Consider the following 23,821-nt stretch of genomic DNA (forward strand, 5'->3'; position numbering starts at 1 on the left):
CAATACAAATCGGTACACTTGCAATGACAATGGTAAAACATCAGACCAAGTTAATTATTAAGGACAAAAGAGCAGCTCAAACCACTTAGCAAAAACACAGTAGGAAAAATATTTCAAAGTTGAATTCCATACGATTATAAAAGTAGTGGAAGTTGGACAATAAGTACATATAATTCTTTGCAAAAGTGAGGAGTGACTATAATCTTGGATAATAACCAAAGGACTTCAATATACCCTTTAAAATTTCAAAAGGTGAATTTAGTTAGCTCATTCAATAGTCATGTAATCACATTCACGCAAACTTAAGTGAATGCAGACACATATCGTATGTATTCAACTGCTGGTATGAAGTACCATTGCTCAGTGATAGAGAGTTCACATAAAATTTAATTATTGACTAGGGATTAACAATCAAATGAGATTGAGAAAGACCATTCACAATCATGGAACATAATGCAGTAACAGGGGTCCAAAGATAATATACACATACATATAGCAACCAACTTACAACTGTCCTTCGGATAATCATCAGTTCCTGACATCCCTTGATACATCCTATCAATCAATGAATTAAGTTGATAAGTTGATTCGCCACTTAAACAATGACATAATTCACTCCATGAACACTCGAAATGAATTTGCTTTTGGTAATATCTACAGTATTTACGGTTCAATTTAATAGGAAAACTATTATTAAAATTTAAAACACACCATTTATGATACCTTCATGATGAAATATAATTACAACGTTAACTATCAAAGAAGCCAACCGATTTCCAAGCATTCTAGTCAGAACAATGCTTCAACATAGCAGTTGGCTACCTGGTAAAATAAATCATGTCAAAATGTGGCTAGATCATTCCAAGGTTTACAATGGAAGTACCTTTTGGACATGATTGCGTTTAATTACTCCTAGCTTGAAACAGCTCTCTTGAAGTTCTCACGGAATGCTTTTGATAGCAAAAATAAAACTGGACATACCAAACACCAATTTTCAGATTATTGGTGTTTTTCTTAGCATGAAAAAATAATAGAAGCGCCTATGGCTTATCCTCAATTGCAAAAAAAATGGCAAGTAAAAAGCACGGGTTCAAGAGTGAAAGCCACTGAAAATTGCATAAACTATATAACCTTTTGAAGTAAATACTTCTGGAAGACAGATCACATGCAACAGTCAATGAATTTTTTATTCAGCAGAGATGATCTAAGTAATGTATTTAGTACTAGCAAAGATAATACTAGAAGCATATTTTCAACAACAAAAGGAGACAGATTTTGATTATTATCTGAACGGATGAAAGTTTAACAAGATTGTCACTAAATGGAAATAATTTATCTTTCCTAACCATCCTTCCTAGTCCCTTGCAAACAAGATAAAAGCAACCCTATATCATCTTCCGTTGGGCAAGGATAGCTTTTAGTCAACTGATTATGTAAGAGTTATTGTGATACACCTCATTTGGTGATGCATGCAAATTCACAATAACTAATGCAAGCATTGCCTTTGTTTCCTTCTAAAATGGAAAATAAACTTTAACTATAATCCCAAGATGCCACTAATTAGAAAATATTTATTATGCATCCATCCCTAATCATTCTCCAATGCGAAGATAAGAAGTAACAATTAAAATAGAAAAGAATAATCCATCCCTAATTATTTTCCTACGTGAAGGGATCATTCTCCCATGTGAATATAAGAAGTGAACATCAACCACTCCTTATCTCAAATGGGTATGGTTGGATTCCCAGAACTAGTGATTTCAAAAATCTATTTTAACTTGTATTATACGGAATAATTTCATCTAAATGCTACCTTTTGGTTTTAGAAAAAGAATCTTCAAGATATATTATATATTTTGATTTGTATTATTGATCCAGGTGGATATTGGTGGCCACCCCCCAACACTGTCTCTTTCAGTTTTTCGGTATCCTTAATTGTAGCATAGTTTACAATTTTTAGCATTTTTTGGGTCCTGAACTTCCAGAGCTGTTTTGAGGCCCTAAAAGGCGTTTTTAGGGAAAACAGAGAGACCGAAAATGTCCCAAACCGGCCTGCCTACTTATTTTTGGCTTTCTCTTCGAGATCTTCGAAACGGGGTATTATGATAGCCAAACAGAGATCGTATGCCAAAGTTATGACCCCAGGAAGTTGATGTACCAATTTACCCAAACGGGGCCCACAATTTCGACGCTTCATCTCCTAGGGTTAGGTTTTGGATGTTTAGGATTTTCCATTCTTTTTGAATAATAAATAAGCCTTTGAGCCTCATTGCAACAGAGTTCAAAGGCATGTAGCCGCCACGTCTCTCCTCAAAGATAAGCTAACATCGCCCGAGCTATCTTATCTCCATTCTGTTTGTAAGCATAGTTCAGTATTTTTCCATTAATGAAATGAAGTGTTTTTATGCCACATCTCTGTGTTTATGATTATATCGGTAAGTTGTTGCGTTCCTGTTTAAGTTTGGATCAGTGGTATCAGAGCGGTCTGCTCTTTCTTTGTTTTTCTTTGCATGTCCCCAATGAGGTCAGGGTATAAGGAATTAGGGCTCAATCTGGTTGAACCATTGCAAGATTAGCCTCGCAAAACCCGACGACCTCCCATGGCGGAAGAAAAGAAAGACGAGGGGGCAGAAGATCCTTTCAAAATGTTGCCCGAATAAGCTCTCGAGCGACAAAGGGACGCAATGACGGTTAACTTTGCCCAGATCCTTCGACGGCTACCCACAAGCGATGCATCTTCATCCAGCAACCACTCTGGAGGTGCCACTCCTTTTAAGGTACAAGTTAACTTCGATATTCCCATATTCGAAGGCCTGATAGATGCAGACGTCGTAGATAAATGGTTAAATCTATTGGAAGGATATTTTTCAGTTCATGACTTTTCCAATCGGGAAAAGATTACGTTTTCACTTCTCAAAGCCGCCCCACACATCAAGGACTGGTGGGAAACCTACTATGAACAAAAGGACAAGAGTGAACCCTCGTTGTTTTCAGTTGCACCCACTTGGAATTCTTTCCGAGACGCCATCAAGGAACAGTATTACCCTGTCAGGAGCTATGAAGATAAATACATAAAGTGGACCACGCTACGGCAGGGAAGGGACCAAGATGTGTCGGAGTTCACAAATACTTTCCATACCCTTCGCACGAAGCTGGGTATCAAGGATACTGAGCGGCATTTGGTGCTCAAGTACCGCAGTTGTCTACACAAGTACATCCAGGACGAGATGGAGTTCTTGGACATTTCCTCGCTCAGCACAGTGTATTGGTACACTGTAAAGATTGAGCAGAAGTTTAAACAGAAGAAGCGGGACTTTGGAGCTGCGAATCCAAAGCAAGGAAAAGGCGCCCCCAAACCATAGAAAAAGGGACCAAGCCAAGGCGAGGCTACCCAAGACAACCCACCGAAGCCACAAGCAAAGAACAACACCACAAAGATGAAGAAGGACACGGGAAAATGGTGTGAGTTCCATAAGAGCTCCACTCATAATACAAGTGAGTGTCAGGCCAAGCAGTCACTGGTGGCCGAGCTGAAGGCTTCCGAATTGGACGAAGGTTCCGACTTTGAATCAGAACCCGATAAGGGGAATGACAAAGGGAAGCAAATCATTGATGCGAAGCCCAGTGCCACCGTAGCCACCACAAAGATCCAGAAAATTGAGCCTGAAGATCCAAAGGAGGGGGAACGCCTCTTCCACTCACAGATGTGGGTGAAGGGTTCTCCGTTGCAGTTCATTGTCAACAGCAGGAGCCAAAAGAACCTCATTTCAACAGAAGTCGTGAAGCGACTGGGCCTAAAGACTACAGCACATCCATAGTCGTACACCATTGGGTGGCTTCACCAAGGATGAGATCTTCGCGTCAGCCAGCAATGCCGCCTTCCCTATAGCATCAAGCCCTTCACGGATGAGGTATTGTGTGACGTTGCTCCTCTTGAAGTTTCTGATGTATTGTTAGGACAACCATACTTATGGAAGCGACATGTTGTATATGAGTCTAGACCTCGCTCTATGATTATTACTTTGGCTAATAAGTTGTACAGGATACCGGAGGTAGCCCCGCCTACCGCCATCTCTTTGATCACTGCAAAGCAATGCAGTAAGATCATTTCCCAGACCAGGAAATTCGTTTTCCTTATGATTCGCCCCCAAGGCAAGAAGAAGGTTGTGGCCACGGCTTCCAAGCAGGCTCCTCTACACAGCAGCAACAGATGGACAAGGTCATGGAGGAGTACAGGGACATTTTCGCCTCACCCACAAGGGTACCTCTGCACTGTCAGGTCAAGCACTCCATCGATCTAACCCCGGGCGCGCCGCTGCCCAATGGACCAATCTATTGACACTCTGTTCTGGAGAACGATGAGATCAAGAGGCAGATTCAAGAACTACTGCAGAAAGGGCACATCAGGCCAAGCTCATCACCCTGTGGGAGCCCGATTGTATTGGTACAGAAGAAGGATGGGACCTGGAGACTCTGTATTGACTATCAGGCGCTGAACAAGATCACTGTCCGGAATAGGTACCTAATCCCGCAGATTGATGACCTTCTGGACCAGCTCAAGGGGGCCAAATATTTCAGCAAGATTGACTTGAAGTCAGGTTATCACCAGGTGCCTATCGAACCCTCCGATGTGTGGAAGACTGCCTTCAAATCCAAGGAGGGCCTTTTCGAATGGTTGGTCATGTCGTTCAGATTGATGAACGCCCCTGCAACCTTCATGAGACTGATGGACGACATCTTGCAACATGGTGGTGTATCTAGATGACATCTTCATCTTCAGCCAGATTTGGGAAGAACACCTCCACCATATTCTGCAGATCCTTCAAACCCTTCGACAACACAAGTTGTGTGCTAACTTGGAGAAAAGCACCTTTGGCATGACCCAAGTTCAATATCTGGGGTACATCATTGATGAGAACGGCGTACGTGGACCCATCCAAGATACAAGTCATTCAAGATTGGCCAACCGCAACCACTCTAACAGAGCTCCGCAGCTTTTTGGGTCTTGCCAATTTCTACCGCAAGTTCGTGTTGGGGTTCTCTCATATCGCTTGACCTTTAAGTCAAGTCACCAAGGGCGGAGCGAAAGCAAAGTTCTTTTGGTCGGAAACCCAGCAGCGAATGTTCTCCAAGTTGAAGAATCGTCTCTGTTCTGCACCAATGCTCACATTACCAGACCTGCAACAACCATTTGAGATTGAGACAGATGCCTCTGACTATGCTATTGGGGTAGTTCTTACTCAACATGGGCATCCAGTGGCTTACCACAGTGAGACACTTTCAGACATAGTCTGAAAGTACCCCACTTACGACAAAGAAATGTACTCCATTGTGCTCTGTCGTTAATGGAAACATTACATTCTGGGGAAGGAAACGGTCATCCACACAAACCACCGGCCTCTACATTTCATACAGACACGAGAAGTTGCAGATCAATCGCCATCAGAAATGGTCCACCTATCTGCAACATTTCCATTTGAACATTAAGTATAAGAAGGGCAGCACCAATAATGTCGTTGATTGCCTCAGCAGACCACCGGTCATGGCGCTGATCACTGTGCTCGACTCCTATGGGCACGAGACATCGGGGTGGCCGCATGTTTACAAGAGCGATCCAGAATTCGGCAGCATATACCAAACACTCCTGGAAGGGAAGAAAGTTCCAAATTTTCACCTTCAGGATGCACTGTTATGCCACTTAGGACACATGTGTTCCTTCAAGTGAGTGTGCCAAGATAATTTGGGAGGCGCACTATAGTCCGGTCGCTGGACATTTCGAAGTAAAGAAAACAGTGGCGATATTGCAGAAGTATTTTTATTGGCCGAAACTTCGTCGGGATGTTGGGAAGTACATTAGATCCTGCACCGCCTACGCCATTTCCAAACCAACCATCAAGAAACAAGGCCTGTATACTCCTCTACCTACTCCTAGCCGACCTTAGGAATCTGTCTCCATGGATTATATGTTGGGCCTTCCTTCTACTAAGCACGACAACGATTGCGTTTTCGTGGTCGTCGACAGACTCTCTAAGATGGCCATCATGGCGGCCTACAAGAAGAGCATCTCAGCAGAGACCACTGCTAAGCTCTTCTTTGAGCAAGTGTGGATACACTTTGGGATCCCACAGTCCATTATCTCAGATCGGGACAACAGATTCCTTAGTGCATTTTGGTCAAGTCTCTGGTCGATGTTGGATACAAAACTCACTAAGTCCATGGCTTTCCATCCCCAAACTGATGGCCAAACAGAGGTTGTCAACAGAATGATCGTACACATTCTGTGCATGTACAACTCAAAGCATCCACGCACATGGGATGAAAGTCTCCCCTATGTCCAACACAGCTACAACAGAGCTCTCCACAGCTCAACAGGCCACAACCCCTTTTAGGTAGGGTTGGGATTTCAGCCATTATGCCCCATTGATGTGGCCATACCATTTACAGCCACTCAGGTAGATTCGGCTCACGTGCAGTCCAAAGCTGAAAGGGCTAACAGCTTCATTGAGCGCATTCAACACATCCGCCAACAGGTCCATGATATATTGGACAGATCCAATGCTAAGTACAAGCAGCGCCATGATCAACATCGAGTGCCGCACAAGTTCCAGGTGGGCGACAAAGTTTGGCTTCATTTGCAGAAAGAGCGCCTTGTTGGGCCCCACTGCAAGCTTCGCCCACTCCGATATGGGCCATACACCATCACCAAGGTCGTCGGTGACAATGCCTTCGAGCTCAACATCCCACTGTTCCTTGGTCTACACCCAGTGTTCAATATAGATCGCCTTCAGCCATACTTCCCACCATTATTGGACACATCTGACATTGCAGAACAGCTCACACCAACAGAGCTAAACCCAGACTGCATGGAACAGGCCACAACTGATCAGATCATGGACACGCAGATTAAGAGCACTCACCAGCAAAATATCCAACTATATCGGGTTGTCAAAGCTGGCCAACTCCTTCACCAAGGGAAGTGGCTCACCAGGGACCAAGTTCAACAAAAGTTTCCCCATCTCATGGAGGCACTCAATGCCATGGGGACCATTGCTTCCTAGGGGGGAGGAGTGATCCAAGTGGATATTTGTGGCCACCTACCTATTCCACTTGGACCCCCAACACAATCTCTTTCAGTTTTTTGGTTTCCTTAATTGTAGCACAGTTTACTATTTTTGACAATTTTTCGGGTCCTAAACTTCCGGAGCCGTTTTGAGGCACTAAACGGTGTTTTTAGGGAAAACAGAGAGACCGAAAATGTCCCAAATTGGCTTGCTTGTTTGTTTTCAACCTCACCCTTCTCTTTGAGATCTTCGAAACGTGGTATTATGATAGCCAAACAGAGATCGTATGCCAAAGTTATGACCCCAGGAAGTTGATGTACCAATTTACCCAAACAGGGCCCACAGTTGCGGTGCTTCATCTCCTAGGGTTAGGTTTTTGGATGTTTAGGGTTTTCCATTGTTTCTCAATAATAAATAAGCCTTTGAGTCTCATTGTAACAGAGTTCAGAGGCATGTAGCCGCCACATCTCTCCTCAGAGATGAGCTAACATCACCCGAGCTATCTTATTTCCATTCTGTTTGTAAGCATAGTTCAGTATTTTTCCATTAAGGAAATGAAGTTTTTTCTGTCGCATCTCTGTGTTTATGATTATATCTGTAAGTTGTTGCATTCCTATTTAAGTTCGGATCAGAGGTATCAGAACAATCTGCTCTTTCTCTGTTTTTCTTTACATGTCCCCAATGAGGTCAAGGTATAAGGAATTAGGGCTCGATCTGGTTGAACCATTACAGGATCAGCCTCCCAAAACCCGACGACCTCCCATGGCAGAAGAAAAGAAAGACGATGTTGATTTGGGGTAGCATCGGATGCGCTCTAAACAAGAAAATTGGTGGAGAGGCTAAAGCACATGAGATCTCCAAGACCCAAAAATGGTTTGGGCAAATTCTAACCTGTTTGAGAGATATTAAAATAATTAATATTTTTAATGGAGTTCATAAATCTAAACTTAGAAAAAATAAAATATTAATGGGTATTAATATAAAACTGGGTTAGAAGGGTCCAAAAGTCATTGATCTGTTGATTTGGGGTAGCATCGGATGTGCTCTAGCAACAAAATTTGGTGGAAAGGCTAAGGCACGTGAGATCTCCAATACCCAAAAAGGGTTTGGGCAGATTCTAAACAGATCAGGAAATATTAAAATAATTAATATTTTTAATGGAGTCCCTAAGTCTAAACTCAGGGAATATAAAATATTAATGTGTATTAATATGAATCTATGTTAGAATGGTCCAAAAGACATAGTTCAAGCCAGATCTAATCTTAGCCATTGATTAGGGACTTAATCTCGGTCGTTGAGATGTCAACCGGAAAAATATAAGAGGAGGCTTGAGGAACACTTGGAGAGTATACCAGAGTGATCAGTCATTCTATTCTCTAGAGCGGGGTTTGCTAAGTGAGATAGAATCAGTGATCGAGAGAGCAGCTGAGGGGCATTGAGTACAGAGAAACAGAGAAGGCAGAGATTGCGTCGAGAGAGCAGCACAACAGCGAAGGAGAGTGACGCAGAGCCAACGAGGGCTCACGCAGGGCCACGCAGAGGCAGCGAAGTGTTGTGCAGAGCACCAGAGAGGCCAACGTGTCTGACACAGAGGCCCAAAACGCTGACGCAGGGCCTTCTGGGGCTGACGCAGGCCAAGAAAGGCTAACGCAGGGCGAGCGTGAGACATAGAGGGGCTGACGCAGTCCAGATTGGGCAGACGCTGGGGTTGCAAAGCAGTTTTGTGCTGAGGAGCTGCCGGAAGGATTTTCTGGGGTTTCAGCCAAGAGATTTCTCTCAAACTGTGAGGTATAGATGCTAAGGAAATTCTCTGTTGGGTAGGCCAATTTCGGCACCCAGATTGTACTCTGATATTGCTCAATAAGAAAACCCTCAGATAGTTACACCGATTTTCCCGCATTGGGTTTTTCCGGGGACATTGGTCCAAAAATAATGGTGTCATGTGGTGTGTTTGTTCTTGTTTCTTTTAGTTGTTGATCTGTAATATGTTGAACATGCACTGGTGTTTATTTTCAATATTTACTTTGTAAATAACTTGTTAAAGAAAAATAACAAGTAGGTAGGAATAAATCAGAAAAAGTGTATGAAGGGTTTTTAAACTAAGTAAACTTAGAAACTTCAACATGGTATCAGAGCGTGATTGCAGATCACAGGAGGACTAAGAGACATCAGCGGAGCGGAGCAATAGCAGCAAAAAAACAGTTGTCTTGAGGTGGCAGACGCTGTTTCTAGCAGCGCAGAAGCCAAGGAGTGTGACGCAGAGCCAGCCAAAGCCACGCAGAAGTCGGGAGCTGCGCAGATCCAGCGAGAACCACGCAGAAGAAGTCGGGAGTTGCGCAGAGCCTCAGAGAGGCCAGCGTTGCTTACGCAGAGGGCCAAAGGGCTGACGCAGGGCATCCCAGGGCTGACGCAGACCCATCTGGGGTGACGTAGAGCTAGCGTGAGGCAGAGGGGCTGACGCAGTTCACAGAGAGGCAGTTGTTGGAGTCTAGAAGGCTGCAGAAATATTGCAGAGTGGAGTTGGTGAGGTATTGTAGTCAGAACAATCCCTGACAGAGCAAGGCCAGAGGAGTTGTTACTGAGGGTTTCTACCCGAGGAACCTGGATCAGCAGTGCAGTTGCACAAGACAATCAGAGTAGGGGGCATCTCGACAAACGACAGAAGGATTTCCAGGAGGGAAATCAGGACTCAGAGGGAGTCCAGAAGAGAACTTCTAGATGGGAAGTAGAGACTCAGAGGAGTCGAACAGAGAACTTCCAGGAGGGAAGTAGAGGAGCATCATGGCACTACACGGAGTAAGAGACCAAGATAGACTGGACGGAGCATCGAACTTCGCAGTCTGGAAGGCCAGAATCTTATCAGTGCTTGACAAGAATCGTGTCAAGAACTTTGCCTTGAAAATTATAGCTATCCCAGTCGACCCCAATGATAACGACAAGTACGAAGAGGTGACAGCGAGGACCAAGTGCATTATCCTTGACGGGGTCAAGGATCATGTGGTACCACATATAGCCGAGAAGGAAACGACAGTGGAGATGTGGGGGCTCTCAAGAACCTGTACCAGCGTACTTTTGTGCAGAGAATAATGTTGCTCGAAAACCAAATGAGGTCGTATCAGATGAAGAAGGGTCAATCGATTGACACCTTCCTCGGAGGACTGAATGAGATCCGAGACCAATTGACTGCTATAGGAGCGACACCGAATCAGAAGCTTATGTGAGGATAGCCCTGAATGTTGTCTCAGAAGATTGGGAAGTGTTTGTCCAGAGTATCCTGGGCAAAGGAACTCTCCTACTGTGGGACGAGATGTGGGCAGCTCTTCGCCAAGAAGAGATCAGACGGTAGTCGAAGATAGGTAGCAGCAGCAAAGGGATCAAGGTCAAGGAGGAGGAGGAGGATGTGGCCCTAGCATCCGAGGGAAAGCAGGAGAAGCAGAAGAAGAAAGATCTCTCCAAGATCAAGTGCTTCCACTATGGGGAGATGGGACATTATGAGACCCAGTGCCCAAGGAAGAAGAGTAAGGGAGAGTCTTCTGAGACTAAGGCAACGCCATCACGGGCAGAGAAAGAAGTTTTTACAGACGATGACTGTGCCATGAGTGCACACGCACCACTTGAGCAGAAGTGGGGAGATATCGAGCTGTAGTCAGATAGACTACAGGCGATGAGGGTCAGGATCCTCGAGGTACCCAACCTCTTAGATTAGACCTTGCTACGGGATCCCCAACGAGGAGTAGCAGGACTGGCTGAGTGGGTAGAGACGGATGCGGATGGAGCGGCAGAGAGAGCTACAATGCAAGAGTCCCAAGACAACACATAGCTAGTAGGCTGCAGCAGTGCGAGAGGCACAGGAGTGTTGCACCAGTGCAGGAAGGCACAAAGAGGTGTGCAACAGTGCGAGATGTGGGGAGTTGTTGCAGCAGCGTAGAGGTCAGAGAGAGGGAGCACTTGTCAACAGCAGAGGGAGCTTCAGCATCAATGGGTGTTTCTAGTCCAATAAGGAGGTCAGTTGGGAGATCAGTTACTTACTTCTCAGTAACTGAGTTGCAATGTAGCAGTGAGCAGCACGATGCAACATGATGAGAGGAGGTGCAGTGCAGATGCAGTGTTGGGAGAAAGGACCAACAGCAGCACAGATGCAGAGGGAGTTGCAATGCAAATGCAGTGCTGGGAGGAAGGACCAGCAGCAGCACAGATGCAGAGGGAGTTGTCGTACAGATGCAGCAGTGGCAATGGCAGAACCATGGGCAACAGTATAGGAGGCAGCAGTGCAGAGGATGTTGGGCAGGAAGGCCTAGCATCAACACAGGTAGCGATGCCGGATGATCAGAGTAATACTCAGTGAGGAGTATTGCTAGAGCACAGTCTTCGCTAAGAGGGAGTGTTGATTTGGGGTAGTATCGGATGTGCTCTAGCCACGAAATTTGGTGGAAAGGCTAAGGCACATGATATCTCCAATACCCAGAAAGGGTTTGGGCAAATTCTAAACAGATCAAGAGATATTAGAATAATTAATATTTTTAATGGAGTCCCTAAGTTTAAACTTAGGGAATATAAAATATTAATGTGTATTAATATGAATCTGTGTTAGAATGGTCCAAAAGACATGGATCAAACCAGATCTAATCTTAGCCGTTGATTAGGGACTTAATCTCGGCCATTGAGATGTCAACAGGAAAAGTATAAGAGGAGGCTTGAGGGTCACTTGGAGAGTACACCAGAGTGATCAGTCATTCTATTCTCTAGAGCGGGGTTTGCTAAGAGAGATAGAATCAGTGATCAAGAGAGCAGTTGAGGGGCATTGAGTACAAAGAAACAGAGAAGGCAGAGATTGTGTCGGAAGAGCAGCACAGCGGCCAAGGAGAGTGACGCAGAGCCAACAAGGGCTACGTATAGGTAGCCAAGTGCTGCACAGAGCACCATAGAGGCCAGTTGTTTGACACAGGGCCAGCGTGAGACAAAGAGGGGCTGACGTAGTCCAGATTGGGCAGACGATGGGGTTGCAGAGCAGTTTTGTGCTGAGGAGTTGCCGGAAGGATTTTTCGGGGTTTTAGCCAGGAGATTTCTCTCAAACTGTGAGGTATAACTGCTAAGAAAATTCTCTATTGGGTAGGCCAATTTCGGCACCCAGATTGTACTCTGATATTGCTTAATAAGAAAACCCTCAAATAGTTGCACCGATTTTCCCGCAATGGGTTTTTCTGGGGACATTGGTCCAAAAATAATGGTGTCATGTGGTGTGTTTGTTCTTGTTTCTTTTAGTTGTTGATCTATAATATGTTGAGCATGCACTGGTGTTTATTTTTAGTATTTACTTTGTAAATAACTTGCTAAAGAAAAATAACAAGTAGGTAGGAATAAAACAGAAAAAGTGTATTAAGGGTTTCTAAACTAAGTAAACTTAGAAAATTCAACAGGATCAAGCCAAATCTAATCTTAGCCGTTGATTAGAGATTTAATCTCGGTCGTTGATGGACCAACGAGAAAAGTATAAGAGGAGGCTTGAGGGTCAGTTGAAGAACATACCGAGAGAGATCAAGAACTCAATTTTCTTGGGCAGGGTTTGCTGAGGAAATTGAGTGAGTGATCTGAGTTGCAGCAAAGGGGCGGTGAATACATAGCAGAGAGGCAAAGTTAGTACCAGGAGGATCAGCGTAGAAGTCGGGAGAGGTTGACACAGAGCTAGTTAGAGGCCATGCAGAGGCATCCAAGAGCTACGCAGAGCCAGAGAGGGCTAGCGTGTGAGACGCAGAGGCTCCAGAGGCTAACGCAAAGCCCAGAGAGGCTGACGTTGGGCCAGAGAGACTGATGCTGGGCCAATGAGATTGACGCAGGGCCTAGAGGCAGCGCTAGGAGATTTTTTGTGGGACAGATTGGAGCTGGAGAGTTGGATAGGGTGACGCAGTCCCTATCAGAGTGACACGGAGCAGCAGAAGTTTCATTGTTGTTGTGGGATCGTTCATCCGGTGATTTAGCCGAAATATCTGTCTCCGACTGAAAGGTACTACTGCCGAGGGCATTCTCTATTGGGTGAGCCATTTCTGGCACCCAGGTTGTATTCTAAAACTGCATAATAATAAAACCCTCTGAATAGTTGCACCGGTTTTCCCGTATTGGGTTTTTCTGGGGACATTGATCCAAAAATAACGGTGTCACTTGTGTGCTTGTTTTCTTTCAATTGATGATCTGTAGATGTTGATACTATACTTGTGTTTATTTTCAGTATTTACATGGTAAATAACTTGTTAAGTAATTGAACAAGTAGGAAGAAATAAACCAGATAGTACAGGAAGAATTTCTAACGGGTCAAACTTAGAAATTCCAACATGGTATTGGAGCGTGGTTGCAGATCAAAGGATACCTGAAGGCATCAGCAGAGCAGAGTAGTAGCAGCAGAAAACAGTTGTCCCGAGTGACAAAATTTGTTCCTAGCATAAAGCAGTAAGGAAGGGGTGACGCAAAGTGCCTGCCTCATCAGTTCAAGCCCGGAGGAGGATCAGCGCAGTGGCAGAGAGGAGCAAACCTGACCTATGCAGTGCCTAGTCATCTTTCTCAGCCAGGAAGGATTGACGTTGTGGCCAGGAGGTGCAGATTTTGCCAATGCCAAGATTGCGCAGAGCCTAGAGGCTCAGTTCTTCTAGTTGCTGAGGAATAGGGGGCTGCGGATAATTTGCGGAGCGAAGCTGGTGGGAAACTGTGGTCAGAACGGTACCTAACAGGGCAAGACCAAGGAGGAGGGATTTCCAGAAACGAAATCGAGACTCAGAGGAAGTCAAACTGAGGACTTCCAGTGGGGAAGTGAAGAGACTCAGAGGAGTCGGAAGAAGAGCAGCAAGATGGTAGTGAATGGGGGTTAAAAAATGACTTATAGTCCCTCAAAAGCCAATTTTCCTAATGTTAGTGGCAAAAATTAGGAAAAAATTCAAAAAAATGAATAAATGGAAAAATTTAGAAATTTTTCCAAAGTCAAAATAAGGCAAACAAGTGACAAGGAAAATTGAGGGGAAGTCAAAGGTGATGTGGCAGTTACATGGGGCCCACCAAAAAGGCGCTAGCTCAATTACAACTCAAGTCAAAGTCAAACTGGGCCCACATTGAGTTCATATGTATGGCCAAAAGTTCACCTTGATATAATTCAAATGTTATGGATTAAATGTGATGGAGTATAAGACTGAAGTTTAAACTTTAATAAAGTGGGTGGGGATTGGAACCCACCTCAACCATATAGTCTATGTAGGAGGCAATCAAAACAGATTTATGTACATGCCACTAAAGATTCAACGCAAAGAGAAAAGAAGGTTCCACGCAGCAAAGGAAACTCCAATGCAGCAACATGATATTACACAGCAGATTTTTGAAGAGATATTTACGCTGCCAATCAAGGAGACAACTCCACGTATGGGCAGATTAGGTACACATTGGCAGTCAAAGATCAACACTACAGCAAGGGAAATCAACGCATGGTTCAGATTTTGTAATAGCAGATCTGATTGCTATTATTTTGGGAGTATATCTCCACACAACTTCACATCCTTTACACTTGTACGCACAGTACCTACCTTAGCCTCTACGTAACAGCTAGTTCAAACTACACGCAGATTTGGAAGGGGCTGTGTTATTTCAGTTAGTGGGGGACATGTGTCAGAGTTTGTCCCCCCACAAAATCAGTCAAGAGATACATGTTGCTAAGTTCATACGCAGAGGCAGCTTGACATCGTATTTTGTGGGGATTGCATTGGAGTTTACAGCAGTTAACTAAGGAGTTGTCTCCCCATTCCACCAGCATTTATACACATGGCAGCAGTGAGGATGTACGCACAGGCCAGCAGAGGGTATTCACAGCAGTTTGATTTCCACACTTCACAGTCACATTGCCACTTGAAACTTGACTTGGTCTTTGGGATTGTCATCAAGCTACACTTATCACTTGGTTTCTCCATTGGGATCATCTCCCATTTTCTTATTTATATGAGTCTTGAGCTCTCATTTTTGTATCATAGAATGAGCTATTGGACTTACGGAGACTCTGTTGGATTTTGTATTCATCTTTCATATAATAAAAGAGACTTTGGGGTACTATTGTGTTGGCGTTCTCCTTCCATTTCTTGAGGTGATGTTATTTCAATTGTTGTGCTTTACATTCTACATGTATGTTGGATTATGCTAGTTATCATTTTGCTACTTGTTTGGATTAACATATGCAAGCTATCTTGTATGGTTTTTGAGTTAGAGAAATACTCTAAGAAGAGGAGCACTAAAAGATTTCTGGTGAAATCTCTAGCCTTCTCCTCCGTTGTATAATCTAATCCCTTATGATTGCTAACATCTTTTTCGAAGTGTGTAGAGATCTTTAGATTTGGTTGAAGGATTCACTTGGCCATGGGGTAGCTCTCCAATAGACAAACTAACTCCCAAAATCAAGAATAGAAGGACCCAATTGGTTTGCCTCAAGGATCTCATCAAACGATTTTGAAAGAAGGAGTTTCCTTTCCTCTAGCCTACTAAGATCACATAAATTTAGATTAAATATTTTTCTTGATCAATATCTTGTGCTTTCAAGGATTTAATTTGCTACCTAGAGCATTGTTTTAACTAGACAAGTATGGAGTACTTGCATGTCTTGATCTAGTTCTTGTACACTAATTGTAGATTATCATTTTGACTCTTCCATGTCATCTTTGTTTCCATTTCAGGATTGCTTTGCTTTCAATTTTTGAAGCATTCTATTTTTGTTTTAAGCAAAATACAGTTTCATTTCTTAAACAGCAAATACTTGGAAGGCACTGGTTGTTTATGTATTTCATGCTTATCTTATGATGTTTATTGCTCATATCAGTTTTTGCTTATAAAATCGTAAAAAAATAATCTATTTAACTCTAACAATTCTCCTAGAAACTCACACCTCTTTTTAACTTAACTTTTCATTAGGGACCACCCCCTTAGCTAACCAAGGAGATAGCTTAAACGGAGAGAGTCGGGATTAGTTTGACAGCCCCTTCTCTAAGTTCCCTGCCACCAACCACACCTTGTGGGGTTGAAGGCTTTTCTCATTGACTTGTAGGTAGGTGTAGGCGGCAACGTCAACAGACCCAATGGACAAATGTGGACCCGAATGGGAAAACACTAAAAAGGGGTTAAAATGGACGGAGGGGAGTGAGATATATGTTGTCTGGAAGCGGGACCACGCAACCAAAATCAGGTTTTCCATGTAGTGTGACTCCTAAGGCTTGTAGCCCGTAAAGGAGATCCCATGGGACTGGGATACAAGATTAACCACCAAGTTGAGGCAAGGGAACACGAGTTTAGTCCAAGCCCATTCTTTCCGCCGAATCCCCCCACTAATCCAAGTTCAAATGTGCCCAAGAAAAGCAAGCATAAACACCCAATTAAATAATGAAAAATCATACCTTTGGGGTTGGAAGACCCACCTTCAAACATATGATCATAATAGATAGGCAAAGACACAAAATGGTTGGCTCAGGTGGCGGAGAATGGTGGCACATCTAGCTATCTGGTGGCTGCAAGGGACTACTAGCTGCCGGCTGAAGACAAATCCAGGTGAAAATTTCTTCTATAGGGGTCACCCACTGGTGGTGGGTAACAAGTCCCATTGACCTATTTTTGTGGTCATTTGTTGAACATTAATATAATTATCTTACCTTATCTATCTCAGGGAAAAAAAAAACTGGTTTGAATCAGATTCAGAAAAGGAAATGCGAGCTAAGCTGTGATAGCAATCAGTGTTATTCATGTGTCTGTATCACTCCTTATCATAGGCAGGTTATGGTTTTCTGTTGGTAAGGTTAGTACAACCAATAACGGTATCAGTAGCTCTGAAGATCCAATGTTGTACTGGGAGCTCTCCTACAGAAAAATGCATTTAAATAAAGATTTTCTTAAACCTGTCTATGGTAGCATTATACAAAAACGACATTAATTGTATGTACTAAAAACTGAAAATCATGGAAGAACTATGGATGTCAAATTAGAATTTTGATTGTCACAATACACTACATCTTAAATTTGAAGATCTTCTATCCTACATTCATATGTCCTTAATTATGTGTTCCAACTATATATATAATTGAACATGAAATTGTATCATGAATGTTGAATGGCATCCTTGTACCTGCACCCATATATAATATGTATAATTGAATCATGAATGTTGAATGGCATCCCCATACCTGCACCCACACCCACAAACCCTGGCTACCTTGTCTATCGCATAAGATTCAGTTTTTAATTTTTGCAAATCAATAGAAAAATTATTTGCCATATCAGTGTTTGTGTGTGCATGTGTGCAAATTTGTAAATACTAAAATTTTGGCAAACTTGACACTTGCATTTCAGGTAACTAAGCTTAAAAACGATACATGGATTAGGTGATTAGTTGAAGACTAAAACTAAAGGAATTGTGTGCCTTTCTTAAAATCTTTACCAATTCATGGAATTGACTAACCCCTGGCAAGGACTTACACTAGGTTGCATTTATATGATAAGAGCAAGGAAAACGTTTCTTATTGTTTTCATTATGATATGTTTCCTTTTACTTGGAAATGACAACTATGCTTTCTTTATACATCATTTTCACTAGATTTGCTGGTAAAGGTTTTAAATCTCTTTGGAAATATTGAATTAAGTAATGTGCTCAAAGCATCAATCAGGCATGTGTGGCTGCTATCTTTTGGTGGTTTATACATGATTTGTTCTTCTTTGAGAAGTTATGCTTATCAATCATAGTAGCTTGCCTTTCTCTTTTCTCTAAATACTTGTGTATTACAGAAGTTATTGTTTGGCACGTCCCTCTAACAACTGTTTCTGAGCCCATGATCATCACTAGGAATGACCTGTGAGGAAACAACCAAAGGTCACGCTCGATTCAGCCAATGGTACAATATCCAACAAATAGTTGGGATGCCTCATGCCAAATCGGCTGAACAACGGTGGCATTTGTCAAATTCCTGGGAAAGGTAAGAATGAGAATAAAAGATACATAAATGCAGTGATAGATTACGCAAGTACCTAATATCAATTGGGAATTGATCCTTAGACACTTCAAAGATGATTACGATACCTTAAGCCAACATAAAACCCAGGGTATGATTATCTCCCAACATAACAGAAATCTCTAAAGACAATCTGAATCTGTTGTGCAAAATTTTGTTCCAAGCATACATAAAAACACATTTCCAGCAAAAACAAACTATATAGAGCCTAGACACATTTTCCAGCAAAAATCTTGTAAATTAAAACAAATAATTGGCAGAGTTGATGACAGTAAATCTATATTTAACAAGTACAAAAAATGTCTTTATATCTTCTATCTCCAGAGAAGGATAGTGGCATAAATAGGAATTGGAGGGTACATTCATGGCATGTTACTACACATTGTAGCCAATAGAAATAGAAGCTACTAAAAAAATGTAAGGTTAGCATCCTACTAAGGTAAAAGGATAAGAAGAATACCTGGCCAGATAGCTGTGAGGCCAACTCGATTGGCTAATGTGTCAGAGTAAACTGTCCGTGAGAATCCTGATAGGAACCGGATAGCTACAAAGAATGCAAAAGTTTAATCACCATGTGTGATTTATATGATCAATACATTTAAAATACACAAAACAAAATCTGGAGGCACAACTTCAAGAGTCATGCTTTGTACAGAGGCAAGCAAGGAAAAATATCATGAATCTGCCGATAAGATAAACAAATAAAGTACATAAATGTCAAACAGCAAGCATAAATCAAATACTTTACTGGTCTGCTTAGCAGTTATTACTTAAATTAGATGGAGTTCTTCAGAAAATGAAGTTAGAACAAACAAACTAGATTCAAGTTTCCAAAGAGGCCTGTTGAAACTTGAGACACCTATTTTGGAACAGGATTTATTTCTACATTCTGGGGGGCAATTTTGGTGAAGACGGAGCCCATTTGTTTTGATAGAAGACTTAGGAGTTAGAGGCAAGTTATTTTTATTTTATTGTGTTTTGTTAATGATATGTGGAGACCATCCACATAAGAAATACGCACTCTCTAAGCCAATGACTCACAATGCATAAGAGCGAAGAAAAGGCGGGAAGAAAGGCTCCATGAAAGTTATAAAAGAAAGGCAGCACACTTCATTTGGCATTCTTGGCTTATTGAATTTGATTTTGTTGCTCGAGTTGTTTAGCCAGGTCACTTGTTGTTTAGCAAGAGTTTTACAAGCGGAGAACTCACCCTTTCTTCCAGGGACTTCGAGTGCCACCCTAGAGAGGTTCATCCATTATCACATGGAGGAGATTTGTAGAGAGATTTCTAGCATTTGTATTCAGTTTGCCCCAACAGTGCGTATTTCTGGAGGACGCAGTAGTGTATCTAGTGTGGCCGTTGCAGCGTTCTACCAAAGGGCTATTGCTTGCCGGGAGAAATAAGGGAAGTAATGGTGGAGTTGATTACTACATGTCTAGAGTGTTTGAGGAGGATTTTGTTGGTGTATTAGCAGATAGTGTGCTTCAGCAGAATTGGAGGGCGTAGGGCCTTTTGGGGATCGATTTTGGAAGGTCAAAAACAGGCCAAACCATTTCTGAGTTTTTTTGGGTTTTTGACAAGGACCCCAGCTATAAATTTGCAGAATTTTCTGAACACCGGAGGTTAGGTTTTCAGCCATATCTTTGCATCAGAAAGTGCAAAATTGCTAGGCACTACATAGTGCCTTTTGGGGGTTGATTTTGTGAGGTCAAAATCAGGCCAAACCATTTCTGGGTTTTTGTGGGTTTTGTGAGAGGAGTCCGTGGCTAAAATTTCTAAATTTTCTAGGCGATATTCAAACTTGAAATCCTGATTCTTATAACAAGGCAAATTGCTAGTTAGCTGGGGAATTTGCACCATTTTGTGGGTTCGACTTTGGCTTGGAGATAGGCCAAACCCTTTCTGGGTTTTCTTTGGTTTTTGGTGGAGAGCTCAAGATTAATTTGGTGGAATTTTTTGAGCACTTTTGGAGGCTCAAACAGGGGTTTCTTCCAGCCAGTAGTTGCAAAATTTCTAGGGCCAGCGCAGAACATTGAGAAGTCTTTCCTTTGCATCCGAGCAGCATTTTTCTCACTTGGGATTGTCTAGCTTGCTTTGGCAAGCCAGGTGCACACATTCCATGCATTGTACTCTCCTTTGATAATAAAATGGCTCAGTTTGGCGCAATTCTGGTGCAATTTTATGGGTGTTTAATTGTTGTCTGAATTTTTCTGTGTCATATGTGTATTTTGCTTGTTTAGCATTGTTATTTCCTTTTTGGGACATTATAGTAGTATCAGAGCCATAGTCTTGGCTCAGCCTGTGGGAACCCCTTCGTTCTATGACAAGACCAAAAAAAAAAAAAAAATCATGGGATCCAAAGAAAGATTAGAATCAACCAACATGGCAATAACCTTGAATGAGGTGATTAGGATGAAACAAATGATGATTGATATGGGGGAGAAGTTGATTCATTCCGCAATTGGGAATCCAGACATTATTGCAATTGATGTGGAGTCATTCGAAGCAAATTGAAGGGCATACCAATCGTTGGGTCATAACATTCAGGCGTCCCTCTCTTTTTGGGAGTTCTATTAACTACGAGGCATGCACCAACCAATGGGGATTCAATGGAATTATGTCGGGATGATGGAGAGGATTAAGGAAGAATACGAGAGTTTCAAGGGGCCATTGTTGGCAACGAGATAGTTGAGCATACACTCGTTGATGAGATGCCATCTGTTGTTAAGGTATCTGTTGATGAGGTATCTCAGGTTGTGACCAAGTTCACAAGTAATAGTAGCGCACCACAGGTTGATGAGGTGTTGGGAGCAATGTCACATGGTTCGGATTCGAGTTTGGATTCGGCAATGATTAGGTTTGGTTTGAGTTCAAATTTTTTGATGAGGTCCGGATGAGGTTTGCCATTAGGTTCGTCTATATTTACATATATTAATTTAAAATGAATTATATGATAAAAAGTAAGAAATCAACATCAATAAACATTAAAAATGCTATCACGGACATGGAAACTGCAAGGAAAAATTACAAGCTTGAGTTGGAACATGAAGTTATGAGTTTTGATCTATGGACTTGGTCAAGGGCTATGAGGTTCAATGAGGTTCGCCGAACCTCAAAACTTTTTGAAGGTTCGCTAAAATTTGAACTTCAAGTTTAAAGTTCGACGAACCTTGTGACATAGGCTGGGAGACATCTCCACTGTTGATAAAGGAGCCAATAGGTACAGAGCCACCCAGATTTATGACAGAGTTGTCGGACGACAGTCACCAACAGCTGACTGGTGAGCATGTCTTGCATGTTGGGTTGTCTATGGAGGAGCAGTCGGAGGTTCGTGTTGAGTCCCTGATGGAGGAGGATGTGCAACCATCCTTTGGGCTAGCCATTGATGAGGGGCAACATAGAGACCACACATTGGTATTTCAGCACAATTTGCTTCAGAGGCACACTGATGGGATCTACAGCGTTATTAGCCCACCCCTATGCATTAGATTGAGAGAGGCGGAGTTTTCTAGACATATCAGAGGGGATGACCAGGTTAGCAGCACTATTGGGTCACCTTTGCCCATTGGAGAGAGGGAGACAGAGCTACCTAGTCAGATCTCATGTGTTGACCTGGATAGCGGGATGAGACGATCAGAGTTGCACAAGGTGCAACATCCGCATGTCAGGGTTGTTCTATGTGCGGGAGTTCGTGCATTTGATCCCTCTCTTGGGGTTGGATGGCGAGAGATTCTGAGTTGGTACCTGGTGGAGTGGATTGGACTCATGGAGATGGTCATACTCTGGAGTAAAGCTCAATGGGAGCTCTTAGACACCGAGGGCACTGGAGGCCCAGGTTGGCATAGGGATCCAAGTGGAGCTCCCTATCTGATATCAGACATGCGGGATGGCTATGGCATTGATGAGGTAGTCTACCCAATGATGGAGCACATCCATTCCCTAGGGGAATTTCAGTTGGCGTTAACGGACAGGCGGTTTATGAGTAGGCTCCATGGATTGTATTGGCATGTTGGTTGCGTATGGAATCGCAAGATGATTAGCATTCTCTGGCAGGCGCTGGTAGTAGGAGGTGGCATGGGTAGGCCACCGGACCGAATATTGTATAGAGATGATGTTCTCCCGTTGAGGTTTAGGACTCAGGGTCACAGAGGATCAGCACAGCAGAGATATCCCCTCTAGCAAGAGTGGAGTTAGGGTGCTCAAGTCTACCAGGATGGACGAGGGGACATCTCGCGTGTCATGGTGGGGTCACTAGCAGAGTGGCGGACACTTTGGCACATACGGGATACCATATGTTACAAAGTTGTATGACAGTAGGCAGTGGTACACAATGTTGATTTGGGGTAGCATCGGATGTGCTCTAGCCACGAAAATTGGTGGAGAGGCTAAGGCGCATGAGATCTCCAATACCCAGGAAGGGTTTGGGCAGATTCTACACAGTTTGGGAGATATTAAAATAATTAATATTTTAATGGAGTCCCTAAGTCTAAACTTAAGGAAAATAAAATATTAATGTGAATTAATATAAAAATGCGTTAGAATGGTCCAAAAGTCATGGATCAAGCCAGATCTAATCTTAGCCGTTGATTAGGGACTTAATCTCGGCCGTTGATTTGTCAACGAGAAAAGTATAAGAGGAGGCTTGAGGATCACTTGGAGAATACACCAAGAGATCAAGATTTCGACTTTCTGGGGTTGGGTTTGCTGAGAAAGTTGAGAGAGTAATCAGAGTTGCAACTGAGGGGCAGTGAATAAGGAAACAGAGAGGCAAAGATAGTGTCAGGAGAATCAGCGCAGCAGCCAGGAAAGTTGACGCAGAGGACAGAAGTCGGAATTGCCGAGAGCAGTCAGAACTGCCGGGAAAGATGACACAGAGGGCAGAAGCTGGAACTGTCGGGAACAGCCAGAACTACCGAGAACTGTCGAAACTGCCAAGAACTGTCGGAACTATAGGGAAAGCTGAAGTAGAGGGCAGAAGTCGAAATTGTCGGGAAAGCTGAAGCAGAGGGCAGAAATCGGAACTGCCTAGAAAGCTGAAGCAGAGGGTAGAAGTCGGAACTGTCGAGAACAGCCGGAATTGCCGGGAAAGCTGACACAAAGGGTAGAAGGGGCTGACGCATTCCATAGAGGCTGGTGCTAGGGCTTTCCGTGGGGCAGATTGGAGCTGAGGAGCTGCTGTAGTGTTTATCCAGGGTTTCAGCCAGAACATCTGTCTCCGACTAAGAGGTGCTACTGCCGAAATTTTTCTCTGTTGGGTGAGCCGGATTTGGCACCCAGATTGTATTCTGAAATTGCTTAATAAATCAAACCCTCAGATAGTTGCACCGCTTTTCCCGCATTGGGTTTTTCCGGGGACATTAGTCCAAAAGTAACAGTGTCATTTTGTGCTTGTTTCTGTTTCCTTTAGTTGATGATCTGTAATGTGTTGAGCATGTAGTTGTGTTTATTTTCGATATTTACTTTGTAAATAACTTGTTAATTAAGTTTATGAGAAAAAAAAAATTCGGCATAAATCACACGATAATACCTTTGTCGACGTGTTCCTGACGATGAACCACACTTGTTGGTTCGAAACGCATCAACAAATGTATTATCATGTGATTTACGCCGAAAAACTTTTTCTCATAAACTTGATATGGATCACAGCAGCCTCAATTCAACAACTTGTTAATTAATCAGAACAAGTAGGAAGGAATAAATCAAAAAGTACATGAAGGGTTTCTAACAGTTAGACTTAGAAATTCCAACAT

General features: G+C 42.9%; 1 protein-coding gene across 1 annotated transcript in view; it reads right to left on the minus strand.

Annotated features, from left to right (window-relative positions):
• Positions 1 to 421: 421 nt before the first annotated feature.
• Positions 422 to 23,821, minus strand: part of LOC149222211 (uncharacterized) — a 126,859-nt gene continuing 103,459 nt past the window's right edge. The window contains exons 3-5 of the mRNA XM_089383061.1: positions 18,531 to 18,614; positions 884 to 971; positions 422 to 555 (exon numbers count right to left, since the gene is read on the minus strand). Coding sequence (XP_089239187.1) covers positions 913 to 971; positions 18,531 to 18,614 — 143 coding nt within the window. The 3' untranslated portion in view covers positions 422 to 555; positions 884 to 912. The remainder of the gene's footprint in view (positions 556 to 883; positions 972 to 18,530; positions 18,615 to 23,821) is intronic.

The sequence above is a fragment of the Pinus tabuliformis genome, chromosome Q, assembly GCF_031772625.1.
Source record: "Pinus tabuliformis cultivar Carrire ecotype Pingquan chromosome Q, CPIR1, whole genome shotgun sequence".
Lineage (NCBI taxonomy): Eukaryota > Viridiplantae > Streptophyta > Pinopsida > Pinales > Pinaceae > Pinus > Pinus tabuliformis.